At 53.9% G+C, this 14,779-nt stretch overlaps 7 protein-coding genes across 7 annotated transcripts; 3 read left to right on the top strand and 4 right to left on the bottom strand.

Annotated features, from left to right (window-relative positions):
- Positions 1 to 540: 540 nt before the first annotated feature.
- BO94DRAFT_596378 (uncharacterized protein) lies at positions 541 to 1,454 on the bottom strand (the record flags this gene model as incomplete). The annotated part of the gene is made up of 2 exons (XM_025616253.1): positions 541 to 1,252; positions 1,415 to 1,454. The coding sequence occupies 2 exons, from the start codon at positions 1,452 to 1,454 to the stop codon at positions 624 to 626; spliced, it is 669 nt and encodes a 222-aa protein (XP_025467364.1). The 3' UTR covers positions 541 to 623.
- A 2,023-nt stretch (positions 1,455 to 3,477) lies between these two features.
- Positions 3,478 to 4,320, top strand: BO94DRAFT_68128 (uncharacterized protein). Its single transcript, XM_025617598.1, has one exon. It carries the CDS (start codon positions 3,677 to 3,679, stop codon positions 4,199 to 4,201), a length of 525 nt encoding a protein of 174 aa, XP_025467363.1. The 5' UTR covers positions 3,478 to 3,676; the 3' UTR covers positions 4,202 to 4,320.
- Positions 4,321 to 4,446: 126 nt separating this feature from the next.
- On the top strand, positions 4,447 to 5,093 carry BO94DRAFT_566021 (uncharacterized protein; the record flags this gene model as incomplete). The annotated part of the gene is made up of 2 exons (XM_025614535.1): positions 4,447 to 4,826; positions 4,880 to 5,093. 2 exons carry the CDS (start codon positions 4,447 to 4,449, stop codon positions 5,091 to 5,093), a joined length of 594 nt encoding a protein of 197 aa, XP_025467362.1.
- Positions 5,094 to 7,519: 2,426 nt separating this feature from the next.
- Positions 7,520 to 8,352, bottom strand: BO94DRAFT_535250 (uncharacterized protein). Its single transcript, XM_025611739.1, has one exon. The coding sequence runs from the start codon at positions 8,242 to 8,244 to the stop codon at positions 7,786 to 7,788; it is 459 nt and encodes a 152-aa protein (XP_025467361.1). The 5' UTR covers positions 8,245 to 8,352; the 3' UTR covers positions 7,520 to 7,785.
- Positions 8,353 to 9,386: 1,034 nt separating this feature from the next.
- On the top strand, positions 9,387 to 10,442 carry BO94DRAFT_585719 (uncharacterized protein; the record flags this gene model as incomplete). The annotated part of the gene is made up of 2 exons (XM_025615712.1): positions 9,387 to 10,140; positions 10,192 to 10,442. The coding sequence occupies 2 exons, from the start codon at positions 9,387 to 9,389 to the stop codon at positions 10,440 to 10,442; spliced, it is 1,005 nt and encodes a 334-aa protein (XP_025467360.1).
- An 85-nt stretch (positions 10,443 to 10,527) lies between these two features.
- Positions 10,528 to 11,555, bottom strand: BO94DRAFT_535249 (putative secretory component protein shr3). Its single transcript, XM_025611738.1, has 2 exons — positions 11,407 to 11,555; positions 10,528 to 11,347 (listed from the first exon to the last, which is right to left on the bottom strand). Exons 1-2 carry the CDS (start codon positions 11,450 to 11,452, stop codon positions 10,761 to 10,763), a joined length of 633 nt encoding a protein of 210 aa, XP_025467359.1. The 5' UTR covers positions 11,453 to 11,555; the 3' UTR covers positions 10,528 to 10,760.
- Positions 11,556 to 11,863: 308 nt separating this feature from the next.
- On the bottom strand, positions 11,864 to 14,137 carry rim8 (pH response protein PalF; the record flags this gene model as incomplete). Its single annotated transcript, XM_025613880.1, has 2 exons — positions 11,864 to 13,621; positions 13,673 to 14,137. The coding sequence occupies 2 exons, from the start codon at positions 14,135 to 14,137 to the stop codon at positions 11,864 to 11,866; spliced, it is 2,223 nt and encodes a 740-aa protein (XP_025467358.1).
- Positions 14,138 to 14,779: the final 642 nt, after the last annotated feature.

The raw sequence follows: 14,779 nt of genomic DNA, 5'->3' as shown, positions 1-14,779 counted from the left end.
TAACGTATAAACAAGCATGTCTGTTTATCTGCAGTGATGATTTCTCTTCCTCGCTTGATAACCTTCTATTTCAAAATTAATAGCATACTACTTATTTTCCTAGAGCTTACTTTCCTTTTGAGCTTGCTATTACTATCTGTCTAAATATACACCTCATACCCGTCAGCAACTACAGGTAGATTGAGACATCCATGTTGGGGTTTCTCTTTTTCTCATTTCACTTCCGGATCTATCTCCATCTGGTATCGTATTATGTCTTGATAATAGTTCTCATTCAAGAGGATTTGGGAAAAATGTGGTTCACAATAAAAATAATGATACTAACAGGAATACCTGAGCAAAGTGATGATTTAGCCTTGAAAATATTAGATCGAGGCTAGTAGTAGAAGTCTTATTTAGTTATCTAGTTAGTCTACTATTGTTACATTCCTCTCAAGCTCTATGGTATCCCCTGTAGTACACCATTCTCCCATCATATCCCAGTCTCCGTCGGTGTGCTCGCATCTCCGAGAGTGATGATGATGGTTCTTCTCGCTTTCCTTTCTTCTGTGGAGGGTTAACAATCGTCCCAGTCCTAGTCCCAGTCCCGGATTCTCCAAGGCCGCACAGTCCCTCCGCGTAGTTCAGAAATGAGGCAAGACTCTCGTAACTAATGCTGATGCCTGGCTGTACTCCGCTGAAATCTTTTGGAGTTCGTCGAGGGCGAAGTCACTCAGATCTAGATAGAGAGATGCAGCTGGGTTGAGAACGGAAGTATCGGGGGCTCGGAAGGGCTGGTTGTGTAGGTTTATTAGTTTGTTGTTTTTGTTTTTGAATTCTGATGGAAGGAAGGAGAGTGGAAGGTGGTGGGTGGGTGGTACCTCATGATCAATCTCCATCCATGCATTCTCCTCCCCGTTCGAAAGGATATTGTTAGATCGCCAGACCGATATGGTTGATTCTTTGGTTCCTTTGGGATAGATGTGAATGCCAATAACAACTTTGGTATCTCCGTTAGAGTGGATGATCCATTCCCGGGCGAGATTGGGTAGGTCCTTTCCGTCATTGGAGTAGGAGACTTCGAGGACGACGCCGGGGTAGCGTGCCCCAGGTTGTTTAAACTGGGCGTCAAGTGATTTGTGTCGGAGAAAGAGATTGGAGTGTGTGTCGGTATTGTTAGGTGCGTTGTCTTCATCTAGGAAAATGCGAGATAATCCGTAGTTTCTGATGAGGGATGCGAATGAGGCAGCTTCGTCAGAAGTCGGGCAGAGGACTTTTTAAGGGAGAATATATCGCCTGCGAGGATCATGGTGAAAAGATAGGGTGTTAAGTTTGGGATTCGGATGTGGAGGTGGGATGCGGATGGGTTGTAGTTCCAACTGTTTCTCGATTCTTTGTGAGATGTGGGGAATGAAAAGGGGGAAAGGAGACGTACTGGACGTTAGTCTTGATATAGTTGCGAGGAGTTGAGTCATTATATAGTGCACGGTGTAGTTGTATGCATTGGCTAGGGGATATATGGAAGGGTGTGTAACCGTTTTGAGATTCTGAGGAGTGATGTTCTCGGAGTTTGCTGAATATGGCAAGGATTCTGTCCATGCATGATGGTAGAGAATGAGGGCCTGATGTAGAAGGGGCTGTTAGAGCAAGGAAGTAGGTGTGGAGGCTGGGAGAAGTACCCCTATCTGTGATTGAACTATCGGAGATCCCACTGGACTGGCGGGCTGCGGCCGCTAGCATGTCCAGTATTGACATTGGGTCTGAGTGCATGGCTGCTGGCGCACTGTTGATGTAAGTTGGAAATTGTGGGCATAAAGCGTATTGACGAAGTAAAGGAAAGGAAAGCGAATGGGAGCCAGACTTCAGTGCAGATCACTTCATCATGACGGTGCAAGGTGACCACACGTTTGCGTAATCGTTTCCTGATGACACAATATGAATATGGATTGTTGACTGGGATACGGATAGGGTGAGAAGCCTGCTGGAAATGGAGAATTATAGTGGATTGGGTCATAGTGAATCTCAAGGTAATGAGAGGTGATATGTCTGGATACGAGCAGTGATATCCAGACTCTGGTCTCGCGGATGGAATACCTTTCATGATAGGAGATTATCAATGAGAAAGTTTCGGAGGTTACAGAGGAAATGTAAGATGAATGAGTATGCAAAAGAAAGTCCATCGAGTTGAAAAGCACCCGCAAGGCTTTCAGTCTATCTAGCTTATGGCAAGAAGCCGGTAAATATGTCTAAGACTTGTCGAGGCATCTCTCGTAGAGTACTGTGATTTCAGCTTCTCTGCTAGGGAGCTTTTGTGTTGGTGGCTTTCTCATGGTCATTGTTGGAGTATAGATCGTAGGATTGAGTTAAACTGAATCCATAACCTAGGTATTGTTGTTGGGGTGGGTGGTAAATGTTGGAGACCTATGTTAGCTTCGTCCTGTGAGATCAGAGTTGATGGATCCCAACGGCGGTTGTGTAGGAAGTTCCCTTCATACTGTTGGTGACAGAATGGAAGGTCTGTAACCCCGCTTGGTGAATGAGCCAAGTAAATGTAGCGAAATGAGGGGAAGTTCGAGTTGGGAACCACATCTGCTGCCGATCCCAGAGGTTATGGGACGTGATCAAGCGCCGTGATTGATGGCTACAGTTTCTAGTGATGACAGAAATTCCACTATCACCTCTTGCCAAACAGAACCAACAGGGCAGTGGTCCATGATAGCCATGGTCCGAGTAGTAGACGCCGTGGCGTAGCCGAGGACTGTGATGGGACACCTCTGTGCTTGGATCCCGCACCAGCGCTACTTTCCCACGAAGGTGTTGGCCCAAGGATTGTCGCTGTTAGTGATTAAGATACTGTGACCAGAGGCAACCAACACAATACTCTCAGTTTGACTGTCCCACAAGACAGTGACTCCGAGACACCAGCAAGTCCGGATAGCCAACAAAAGTAGCGCTTAACGGATCACTTGTCTGGTCACTAACATCTTTGCTCCCTCGCAACTAGCATTACCAGATCCCCACCACAATGCACTGTTTTGGACATGAGGGGTTTACTCAAGCCATGTGCATCGTTCCCGCACAGCCAACCGAATCGTATGGCGAGCCATGTCTGCAAGTGCTAGTGTGACATGGCCGCAGGAACGCCAAGTGTGGTAGCATCAACAACGCAACATCCCAAGCCAAAGGCGAGATCACAGACCCCGCGCTGCGATCCCCTCCATGGCAACGAGAACAGACATGGGCTCCAACCGGATCCATCCCGTTGATTCGTAGAGGTGAAGAGAATCGGGACGCCAACATGACTTGCAGCCGCCCGGTAGATTATGGTGCAGCAAAATAAGGTAGGAAACAAGCAGCGTCGGCGGTTGGCCAGGTGCCAGACTAGAGTGACAATGGAATTGAAGGATCCAACGAGCAGCGCCAACCACAGCACGGAATGGGTGCAGAATTTGGGGTTCCGATGGGCAGCCGCCCTTTGCCGGAACGGTGGACGTGCGCGTTAACGATGGGCGAACCAGGAGGGGCCAACGCATCTCAACCGGAGATGTCGAAGAGGAGGCGTGAATTGAGCGCGTCCCAAGCGATAAGGCATATTGTATATGCAGGATGCATTTGCGGTTGGAACATTGACAGGGTAGCAAGACTTTGAGTCAGGGAACATGCACGACAATTCCTGGAGGATTTTGCACCTGTTGGAATGCTGGAAATCTCCGCCGGTAGTCAAAGCCGACGACGCCATCTGTCAGAGGCCAGGTATAAGAAGGGGGATGAGAACGAGTTCATGTTCAACTTCTATCAGACAGCAGCACTTCTCTCTCTCTCTTTCTACTCATCCCCTTGGGAACAAAGGAACGGAGCGACTTTGCACCGGTTCCCTCTGACAGCTGACTCTCCACCTTTCAGCACTGCGGTGGTATCTTGGCCCGAGATCGCCACTGGAGGTGCATTTGGAGAGCGAGAAAGAGTGAGTGAGAGAGGCTTTGCTTTGCCGCCCAGCGTTTCGGAGCTGACCTGGCCTTGCCCCCCTCGGCCTAGTCGTCACACCCTGTATTCTTACCGTCCCGTACACCATTACCCGTACGGTACGGTTCAAGGGCAGCCTTTCTTGCGTCGGCGTCAACTCGAGATAAATAATAATCGTCCTCCACTCCCTCTCGACCTTCCTCTCCTTTTCTTTACTCCAGTCCATCAGCAGAATATCCGAGGGTATTCTCTCATTTGACCTCATATCTCTAACCCCGTGCTGTCATCTGATCGCCTCAATCTGTCCTTAATCGCGGTCCCATTCTGTCTGTCCCATCTCATCACATACTATACCAGGTTCCTCGGCCTCATACTGCCACGCACAACGTGACCAGGTCAGGCGCGACCTCGTGGTCCAACTCGTCATCTGTGGACGTGTCTTGGTGTACTTAACTGTTGCATTGCCTGATCTCCCCATCCATCATCTGCCAAACCTCTCAGAAAATGCCTGCCAAACCAATCCTCCATCCGTTGCGGACGCCCAAGAACATGACGTTCCCCTCGGAACTACACGAAGACAATGGCGTCCGACTGGGTGCACCAGGAAGACAAGACGAGAGTCTTTCTACACCTATCACCCCTCCCGCAGCATATACCGAGTTCCTCAAAGCCTTCACTCCCGTCTTTACCCCCGATGGCAATGGCGGCACCGTCACCCGCTTCGTCTGGGACAAGACCAACCGCACTCCAACATCCCAACCAGGCAGCGCAGTCAGTGGCTCATTCAGCTTTCCCGACCAGACCAGACCAGCAACGGCAACTCTACCTCCACCATCACCATATGGAAGTCTTCCAGCCCGGAGAGACATGATGAATCTGCGCCGGTTGCGCATCCCGCCGGCGATGAGATACTCGCCCACGCTCGAGACGCCCGGAGTGCCACTCCTATCCTCTCGCCCTATTCTTACTCTTATTCCCCGGCCGACTGGAAGCTGCGCTACTGGGACGGTCCGCGAAGTGCGACTGTGGGAAGAGTAAGCGTGCGTCATGTCGTCACTCACACGGTGACGTACAAGCGGACGAAACTTGAGGATCCGCCCAAGGGAAAGCGAAGAAAGCACAATGACGATAAGGAGGAGGCTTCAGATTAGCCAGTTATGATTTGTTTGGTTGGTTGAGGTTACTAGCGCAGGTCCGGCGTTGGGAGTTTGGAAGCGATTGAATTGTGATTGTGATTCTGTTTGGTTGGTAGGCAGCGCAATTTGAAATTATTTCCTTTTCTTCAAATGCTTTCAGTAGTACAGTAGACGCAGAGGGTTGACTCGAGAGTACCTAGTATCTACCCCCGCTATGATAGTCCACGCCCCAGGACTATCTATTCAACCTTCAACCACCTCTACTCCCTTCTAGACCACTAGCTTCACATGCTCATCGCCAGAGTCAAAGCTCCCCCTCCACCATCTATGCAGTTCCCCTCAATTCGACCCCTCTTGTGTCTACAATAACCAATCCATCGACTTCTCCACCACAAACACGTCACCCATAACCCCTCATTCCAAATCAATCAATCAGCCAGTCCCTCAATCCTATCCCCAGGACAAGGGCACAGACACAGACACAGACACAGACATACACACAAAGACGCGGCTCTAGATCTAACCCACCCATCCAGCCAGTCTAATCTCCAATACATACCCCTCATATCAACACCACTCGAACCCATCTCACCCACCATTCAAATCCCAATCAACATATGCAATCAATTCCTCTAAACCCTCCCAAGTCCACAACACAGACATTAAAACCCACAAAATACCCATAACCCACACCACGTATCCCCCCCCCAACAAAAAAACCCACACCCAACCCAGCTAGTAACTAATAGCTAGTAACCACCGCATTACGAACCAAAACCCAGAAATCAAATCAAATCTCCACAGCTGCCCGACCCAAACCAACAAGGCTACTACTGCTGTAAGTTGCTGCGCCGCATTGACTTTCGGGTGCTTTTTGACTGGCTTGCGCCTTACCCGGGGGTTTGGTAACCACGACGATTGGGTGGGAGCCGGGTGGTTAGGCTTTGGCTAGACTGGTTGGCTGGGCTGGGCTGAGTTGGCTGGGCTTGCGCGGTAGAGGGGGGAGGAGGGGGTGGACAAGCGCGGTGGATGGATGGATGATGGGTTTTTGGGTGGTTTTGGGTTGGTTTAATTATCTGAGTTGAGTTGGAATGATTTTCTTGTCGAGGAGAGCGTGGTGGTGGTGAGGGTTGGATTTGGGTGGGTGTGTATTAGAGCGTAGAAGGGAAGAAGAAGTGAGAAGTAAAATATTCATCGCGATTTAGAATCAAATAAAAATCTACTAAATCAGTATCACATAGTAATCGAAAACCCACCACCTTCTATGAATAACCAAGTAAATCCCAAGCGCAGCCCATACACATACCTACAATACTCTCCCCCCCCAATCCAAAATAAAATACCAAACATACCAAACATACCCATACCACTCCCTTTCATACACGCATCCCATCCCGGCGGTAACCCTACCCTCCCCATTGGAAAACAACACCCTACCATCCTAGCCTCCCCACTCCCCTCCCTAACAAACCTTTTTTCTTTCGCTTACGGGGTGATGTGAAAGCCCAGCTGTGATCTAGCACAGGGCCATTGACGAGTGTGATTGGTCGACAAGGCGCGCTCTTTGTTTCATCTTCGTGCTGAAGAATTGCGGGTCGCGGTTCATTGGTTGGTTGGCGTGATGGGTTGGGAAGGCAGTGGGGGGGGGGGAGTTCGAATTGCTTCTAGATTGTGGTACTATTGACTCCGTACATACTAGGTCACTAGGGAAGGGGTGGTATTATATTGTTGGTTTGGACTAGTGGTGGGTTAGTTGGGTGGAATGAGTGGCAATACTGATGCTGGTGGTGTATTAATCTCAGCCTCATGCGACTCGACCGGCTGTATAGACGTAGGTATAGGTACGGTAGACACGCAGCAAGGCATAGCAGGTGGGCATAGAGGAGGGGAGAGAGGCACAGGTAGGTAAAGAGAAGAGGAGGGAGGAGAAGCACTCGGCGCGTCCGCGTCCAGCCAGCTGCGTTCCTTCCCCTCCATCACCTGCCCGACACTAGAACCCCACAATCAGCCAATCAGCGGGGCCGCGGGCGGGATATCCAGAGCCAGGGAACATCGTGGCAGCTGCAGTTAAGCGCCGGCACTAGGCCCCTTCGAGCCGGATGTGGGTCCCGCGACGGGTTCCCCTCTTCCTGTGTCGAGGGATGGCTTGTGATTGGGCCGTTGCTGGGAGGGTTGTGTGGGGGATGGGATGACGTGTGGATGGATGGTGCCAGTGATGCTGTGGGTTATTTTTGGATAGATTGCGTTGACAGGGTTGGTGCTGGTTAGTTGTTATGGTTGGTTGTGCGCTTGCTAAGATGCCTTGACTGTGTTTTGTAGAGTGTACACAGTACTAGTACTCCCTAGAAAGTATAAAGGAAAAAGGCATGGAGTAAGGTTATGTCATCAGCTACGCCCTAATGCACAAGGTCGTTCTCATCACACAACAGCCCTCATTGCCGCCGTGATCCAGCCGCCCGAGATCATCGCGCGCCAACCATCCTGAAATCCTCCTACCATCCCTCCAAAAGCAACCATGCCGGCACTACGGCACTAGCTTGTCTTTGTGATGAATCAGGACCCGGAAGTGACCACCTGGCCTCGGAGCCAGCCAATCCCCGCGTGGTTGAACCCTTCCTCCGGACCTACGGGGACCGGCGCTGAATTCGGGGCAGATGGTAGGTCAGCAGGAGACTATCAGGCGCTGAGGACGGGACTTGGGGCGGGATTAAGCCCGGATATCTGCAGGCTTTCTATTTTCATCACAGACCAGGAAGTTATTTCTGGTAACTCCAGGGTCTGTGGTGGGTGGATCTGATTGGTGGTGGGTTGGTGCTGATGTACTGCTATTCTGGGAGGGATATTTTTGGTAACGAGCAGCATGGGGATGCATCATAGATGGTATATGTATGTCTGCGCTGGATGGAGTTGAGGACTCTTCGAAAGAATATTGTTCTTGTTGGGTATATGTTCTCAATGAGATTTCTTTGCTCAAATGAATGCTTTTCATAGGGATACTTGAATGCCCCTCAATCCGACCCGAGTCGTTCCTGACAAAGGCTTGACTTGACTGGCCGAGACACATCCTTCCCCTCCGGTGTATCTTCTCCGCACTTTCATACCCTTTGCAGACCATAGGAGGTACGTTGCCCACCCATACTGTCAAATCAGATACTGATTCTTGCATAGTCTTTCGTCATGCCTGTTCTATGCTATGACTCGCCATCTGCCTCTTGAGTCTACTGCATCCATCACAGGTCTGCCGCCTGTTGTGACGAGGATGCATGGTTCCCGCTCGAAGCAATGAATGCCAGCCAATGAAAGTTCCACGTCGGCCACTGGCCGTGATATCAGCGCCTGGACAAATATAGCACAACCATGGCTGTCAGTCTTATACAACCTTAAGCGCATCCCCTGCATGACGACTGCCTTCATCACGGCGGGTCACGGGCGACTGCTGTCCAAGGAAGATGTTTGACCCCGCGTATTGTCTGGATGGGGGGTGGTGATGGTGCACTTCGTATGATACTGTTTGGTACGAGGTTATGATAGCCACAAATGTCAGGCCGGCCAACGTTGGGATGAATCGGGGCGTTTAACAGCCTTGTGCCACCGGCCAGGCGGCAACGGGGGACTACATCTGGCCGCATGTCCACATGTCGGCTGGTCCGGCCTGTGATTCTCTTTCTTTGTCCGGATTGACATCATTGCGGAATCCAACAATGAGCTCCGAGGTTCATGTTGGAACGGGAGATGTCATCCCTCCTTTGACGGCTGCAACCAGTACAGTCCAGCTCACCTCGATGAAAGAGCGCATGAAGAATCAGACTTGAGGGGGGATGATTCTTTGAGCTTCTGTTCTCCTCCTCGACCGATGCGGTGTGATGCCAAGAGGCTATAAATAGAACGCGGCGTTGCAGCCCCTCAACTGAGGCCTTGCAACGGCCCTCCAGCACCCTCTTTTCTCGCCTCTCTCGCCTTCGGTGAGGCCTCCAGTCCTCGGATGATCCATCTTCCTGCTCCAGCATTCCAGCCAGCTGAATCCCTCCAACTACATAGTACCTAAGACTAAGACACCCAAGATAACGGTTCTCCGCCGCCGCCTCCGTTGCCTGATGCGGTGCCCCCCCTCGGCGGCCTTCCCGTGATCTGCGCGCTTCGGCTTCCAACTCCAACTCCAACTCCAATCCTCCCGATGCATTCTCGGCCACCTTATCAGCTAATGTCCTGCGCTACTTGTCTCTCCTCCTAATATCGAGCCCCTCGTGTGATCTTCCTTTTGTCCTCTGTCCGCTGCCCGTTGTCCCTGTGCGCCTGACCGCCTCCGCCATGTCTCACTCGCTCCCTACGCCCTTCACCCCCAACAGCGACTTTGCTGCTCTCGATGCCCATCGCTTCCCTACCGGCACGATTTCCATCACTGCTCTGGCACGCTTCGAGTTCGAGGCCGGCAAAGCCAACGATGGCACCAAGATCCTGATGATCGAATGGGAGGACGACGATCTGGCCCGCTCGTCCTTCCCAGGGGGCTCGTGGCACGTTGCCTGGGAAGGCAAAATGGCCGTGCTTCCGGCCGACGAGAAGACCAGCAACAACACCCGTCGAATGTACTTTCTGCTGCCGCCATACATCACCATTCCTCCGACGGTTACCCTGTCGTACGAACCCCCGGCCCATGCCCCCGAATCCGCGAAGAACCCCGAACCCCTACAATTGAACCCGCTGCCGGCGATCTTTCCCCCGGAGCTAGGGGCCGACGGCCGCTCGGCAGGCAAGAAAGGAGTGCTGCACACAATATGGGCGAAGAAGCGACTGCAGGTGCTGGAGAAGGAGATCCATGATGAATGTCTGCACAATGCCGAGGGCATTGCGCTGCACATGGTCCTGCAGGAGAAGGAATGGATCGAGACGAATTTCGGGGTCTCACTGTCCCCTGACGGGGCCCGCGTCGTGGGCCAGAGTCATCCGGATCCGCACTACCCCATGGGTCCTGCGACACCGGTGTCGCCCAGCAGCGGAGGGAAGCTGGGCGAGAAGCTACGGGGGTTGAAGCTGCAGACCAGCGAGAGGGAATTGTCCCCGAGTACGCTGCCCAGCCCCTGAATCTCATTACCCAGTACTAATATAGTTGCAGCTACGGGACACCATCTCCTCTCCCCCCAATCTCCAGACGTCGCCGTCTCCTCGTTCAATTCCTTCCATACCATGCGCGCCACGCATACCCCGACCCCGGTGCCTGATACGGTGCGGACAGTAGTGCACTACCCGCCCGAGTCAGTGCAGGCACAACAGAATGTAGAACACCACACTGGTTTTGCATCGCTGGGGCAGTGCGCACAGGCAACGGCAACGGCGACGGCGACGAGCTATTTGCCAAGGCACTGAGCCCGCGGACACCCGACCTTCCACGGAGCCCATTTTCATTCAGCCTGCAGATGTAACCTACCAACCAAACCACCAGTCCAGTATATGATTCCGGCGCATCGCATTCATTCTGCTTTTTTCTTCTTGATTGGCACTTGCATCCAGCATGAACTGTTGATTAACTGATACCGTTGCTGTACATAGATCGTACATCCATTCCAGCCATACCATACCATTCATTTATTCTGAATCTCAATCTCAATCACAATCTCCCCATCCTACCACACCCTCCCCTTCTCAATCTCCCCCAAACACAACCTAACCTAGTTTCACCACCCATCAATTCTTCTTCTTCTTCCCCCCCTCAACCTTCTCCTTCTCCTTCTCCCCCGCCTGCTCTCTGGACCTAAAACTCTCCACCTCCTGCGCCTCCTTCCGCTCCGCATACCACTGCCCCGCCTGCAACACCAAAACCCCGACCAACACCAACGCCAAAATCGTATTACTCGCCGCCAAAACCTTCAAACTATCCTCCCTGCCCAAAATCTGCCCTTCCTCCACATCCACGCCATCCCCTTTATTCAACTCCAACAATTCATCCCCATACCGCCCCGCACTCACCAGTCTCAACCCCTTGACAATATTCGCAATATACACCGTGATTCCACACATATAGAGCACCAGACTGGCTCCATCAAAGAGCATATTGGATTCAGAGGGTTTGTAGAGTTTGAGAATCAGGCCCATGAGACCGAGGAAGATCACGATGTGCAGGATCCGGGGGATTAGGGGCGGAGAGGCATGCAGGAAGCGGAGGTGGGTTTCGAAGTAGGTGAAGTAGTCTTCGGGGGTGGGGGTGGGAGACCAGAGGATGGGGTAGTCGTAGGGGAAGAGGGAGAAGATTAGGCCGAGGAAGAAGGATGTTGCTGTTTTGTTTCTTTTAGTATTGGGGGGTTTGTGTAGGGGGTGGATGGGGGATACTCACGGCAGACGATTAGAAAGGTCGCAAAGGACCCGTTGCGGAAGGCCATGGTTATGGCGGTGCGGTTCGGTGGTACCGACCTTTGGTGTGTGGGAGTGTGTCTGTGTGTGTGGTTGTGGTGTTGGGGGGTGAGAACTGGGAGAGGATGGGAACAGAGGTCGAGGACGAGGATGAGAGATACGAGTGAGATTGGCGGCTTGGCGCGACCGGCCGGCCCGCTAGGCGGTATCTTGACGGAGAAAGCGCTGATTAGAGAACCGCTGATTAGACTACGGGTATGACAGATATGTATCTTACTCGCTATACTGCAACTAGCTTATCAATTACCAAAGATCATGGGGTTCCCATGTCGTATCTATTATGCTCCCAACGCCTACATGCCCATGCCTAGCTGGCATAAATCATCCAACGTATATGGTATCTCGCGCTATCCCGCAATGCAATCAAAAGCAAACGCCTTTTACCGCTGATATCGCGGCAACGACTCGTCTCCCAGCGCCGCGCTGCCCACCAGCTGGTGGTCACCCTCGTCGTCTGCAAATACCGGCGCCGTCGGCGCATCAGACGCGCCCGCTTCTACCTCTGGCGCACTCGCTTCCGTCATCAACAGCTGGCGCTCCAGCTCCTGTTTATCCTCCGCACTCGCCCCCTCCGTGCCAGCCACCACAGTCTGCACCGATTCCGCAGAGATCACCGCCCGCGGAGTCCCGCTCGGCGATGCTACGTGGTGGTAGTCATGGAGGTGGTCGTCCTCCCGGAGCACAGGCGCCGTCGGCATCGTCTCCGACGGCCCCGCCTCGTCCGGCGGCCGACTGGGAAGCAGCGTCTGCTCCGCCCGGCGTAACCGGCTCTTTTCATCGTCCGGTTCGTCCGCCGGCGGCGTCGACACCATCTCACCGAGCGAGTGGAACTGCGGTTCGCCCGCGTACTCCTGGCCCGCGTAGTCGGGCGATTGTGGCGCCTCCTGCGGGAAGCCGTAGTCCTCCGGCGTATATTCGCCCTCGCCATTGGGCGTCAGCCTTAGCTCGCCGGACCACGCCTCCCCGTCAGGACCCGCCGGCGATTGCACCGGCTGCAGGTCCACCTGGGCCGTCGTCGACGGCCTGCGCTCCACCGGCTTCACGCCGCGCCGCGAATCTCGCGTTCCAATGACCACTTCAAACACCACCGCGACCACCCCCTTTTCACGCCGGATCTGGTCCGTGTCCAGAATATTGCCCGCCCAGTTCGCCGTGATTACGCTGTTGTTGACATCTGACGGGTTCAGCACCTGTCCGCTGGCCGAGAAATTACCCCCCGACGAGACCATGTTGAACCGCGGCAGGAACCGGTCGGGCGAGGTCAGCTTACCCCGCAGATCGACCACCACCTCGACATAGTATCGGAAGTTAATCATGCTCCCGGGCGTGCGAGTGATGGTCGGAAACGTGTCCTCCGGAATCCGGATCGACGTCTTCACAAGGGCGGTCAGGTTCATCGGGTCCACCACCAGCGGGGCAAACGTCTGCGTCAAGTCCTTGCGGAAGACCCCCGTGGTCCGGCTGCTGCCTAGGGTCAGACCACCCAGACCGGTCCGCGACCGCGGATAGTAGTCTTCATAGACCGGCTTCTTGCCGTCGGCAGATTTTCCCACCGGGATCGCGGGCTGGAGGTCAATCCGGCCTTGGCGATACAGTGTCACGATGATGCCATGCGCGCTGCGCACCTGTTTGCAATGGTTGATCGTGACATTGATGGGTAACGTATCCCCTGGCAGCACGCCGGCGCGCAGCACCTCGGCCTTGGCCGTAATTATTTTATCTGTCATGGAGGGGGTGATGCTCCGGGCTTCGCTGTTGCGCATCCCGGTGCTGGCGGAGGAGCTGGGGTCGCTGGGCACCTGAAAGCTCTGGCTGCTGTTACTGAGCCGGCTGGACGAGCTGACATTGCTAGGCGCCGGGCTAAGTGGGGGGCGATGGTCGGAGCCATTGCCATGAACACCCGGCTCAATGGACAAGGTATCAGGCGCATCAGATCCGGCTGACTTGGCCTTGGCTTTGGACTTGGACCGTCGGGTGATCGGCTCGAGTGTGACGACGCGCGGCCTGGGCGGGGGGAACGGGGCAATATCGATGTTTTCCAGCACGTTGACGCGTCGTCGGCAGGTTGTGGTCGGGTTGATCGTCGTCGGTCGGGTCAAGGTGGATGTAAGGAGATATGATATCGTGCCTCGTTCGAACTATCCGGAAGCCATCAGTACATATACCAGAATCAAAGCGGTCAGACGCACATTGATGCTACTCGGTAGCGCATATGGGGGAAAGCACATCTCGAAGCGGAATTTGTAAATGCCCTCCTTGAGTCGACCGTCCCCGCAGAGGACGACTTCATCCTCGAAGAGGGTGGACAAGCCGTTTCCCAAATACTCAGGCCCGCGACGCCCGCGCCCCGGTCCCAGGAAGCCCAGATCCGGGGCCATCTCGCCCGGGGGCACGGTATTCTTGAACACTTTGACAAAGCCATGTAGACAGACCACCAGATGTGTTATGCGAACGGGGCGGACGACGGTGAGGACAACGGTGCCGCTAATTACGTCCCCCGGGAAATAGGAGCGCCAGGGGTCGTCGGGTTCAATATAGTAATCGGTGATGCCGCGATTCCGTTGACCGAGCTGGGAGCGAAATTTGGAGAGGAGGGAGCTGCGATTCCGACCGAGCGGCGAGGAGGGCTGAGAGGGGAGAGGGTTGACGGACATGACACACACGCGTCACCCAATCCATACAAAGGAGGTAGGGATCGGGGAGGGCGACACGAGAAGATCGGATGAGGCGGACGACCTGCTGAGGGCGGAATCAGGGGAAGGGCGGATCAGACAGGAGGGGAGGGGGGGGTGATGTGGAGGTCGGCTGGGTCGGCTCAGCAGCGGAATCCGAGCAATCAAGTGACGAACTCGAGACGGAGACGAAGAGTCGGGGTAGAGGCGGACGCAAGGGGGGATGAACAAAGTCCAGGCCCACCGAGGAAAGGGAGAAGATGGGAATGCGATCGAGACAGCTGGAAATTCTCCGTCCAGACACCATCGATCAATCCACCGATAGTCCGGCCAGATCGGGCCGTCGGGCGCGAAGGCAGCAGCGATGCGTTTCTCGAGGGCCAGCTCCAGCCCCAGTCCAGCACGGACAGCACCGGGTTGATTGCCAAGCGCGTAGTGGAATGGGTCGGCTTCCCTGGTTTCTGCTGACTGCGGGGACTTGGTCGGGGAAGAAGTCTGTTTGACGGGAAGGATGCAGAGAGTAGGGGGGAGGGAGCGGAAGAGAGAAAGAGAGAGTGAGTGAGAGAGAAAGAGGAAGAAGAGGAAGAAGAATGTCAGGGAATCAAGAGTAAAGGTGACAGGCCC

This window comes from Aspergillus sclerotioniger (genome assembly GCF_003184525.1).
Source record: "Aspergillus sclerotioniger CBS 115572 chromosome Unknown BO94scaffold_14, whole genome shotgun sequence".
NCBI classification, from domain to species: Eukaryota; Fungi; Ascomycota; class Eurotiomycetes; order Eurotiales; family Aspergillaceae; genus Aspergillus; species Aspergillus sclerotioniger.
This window is presented reverse-complemented; position numbering and strand designations above follow the sequence as displayed.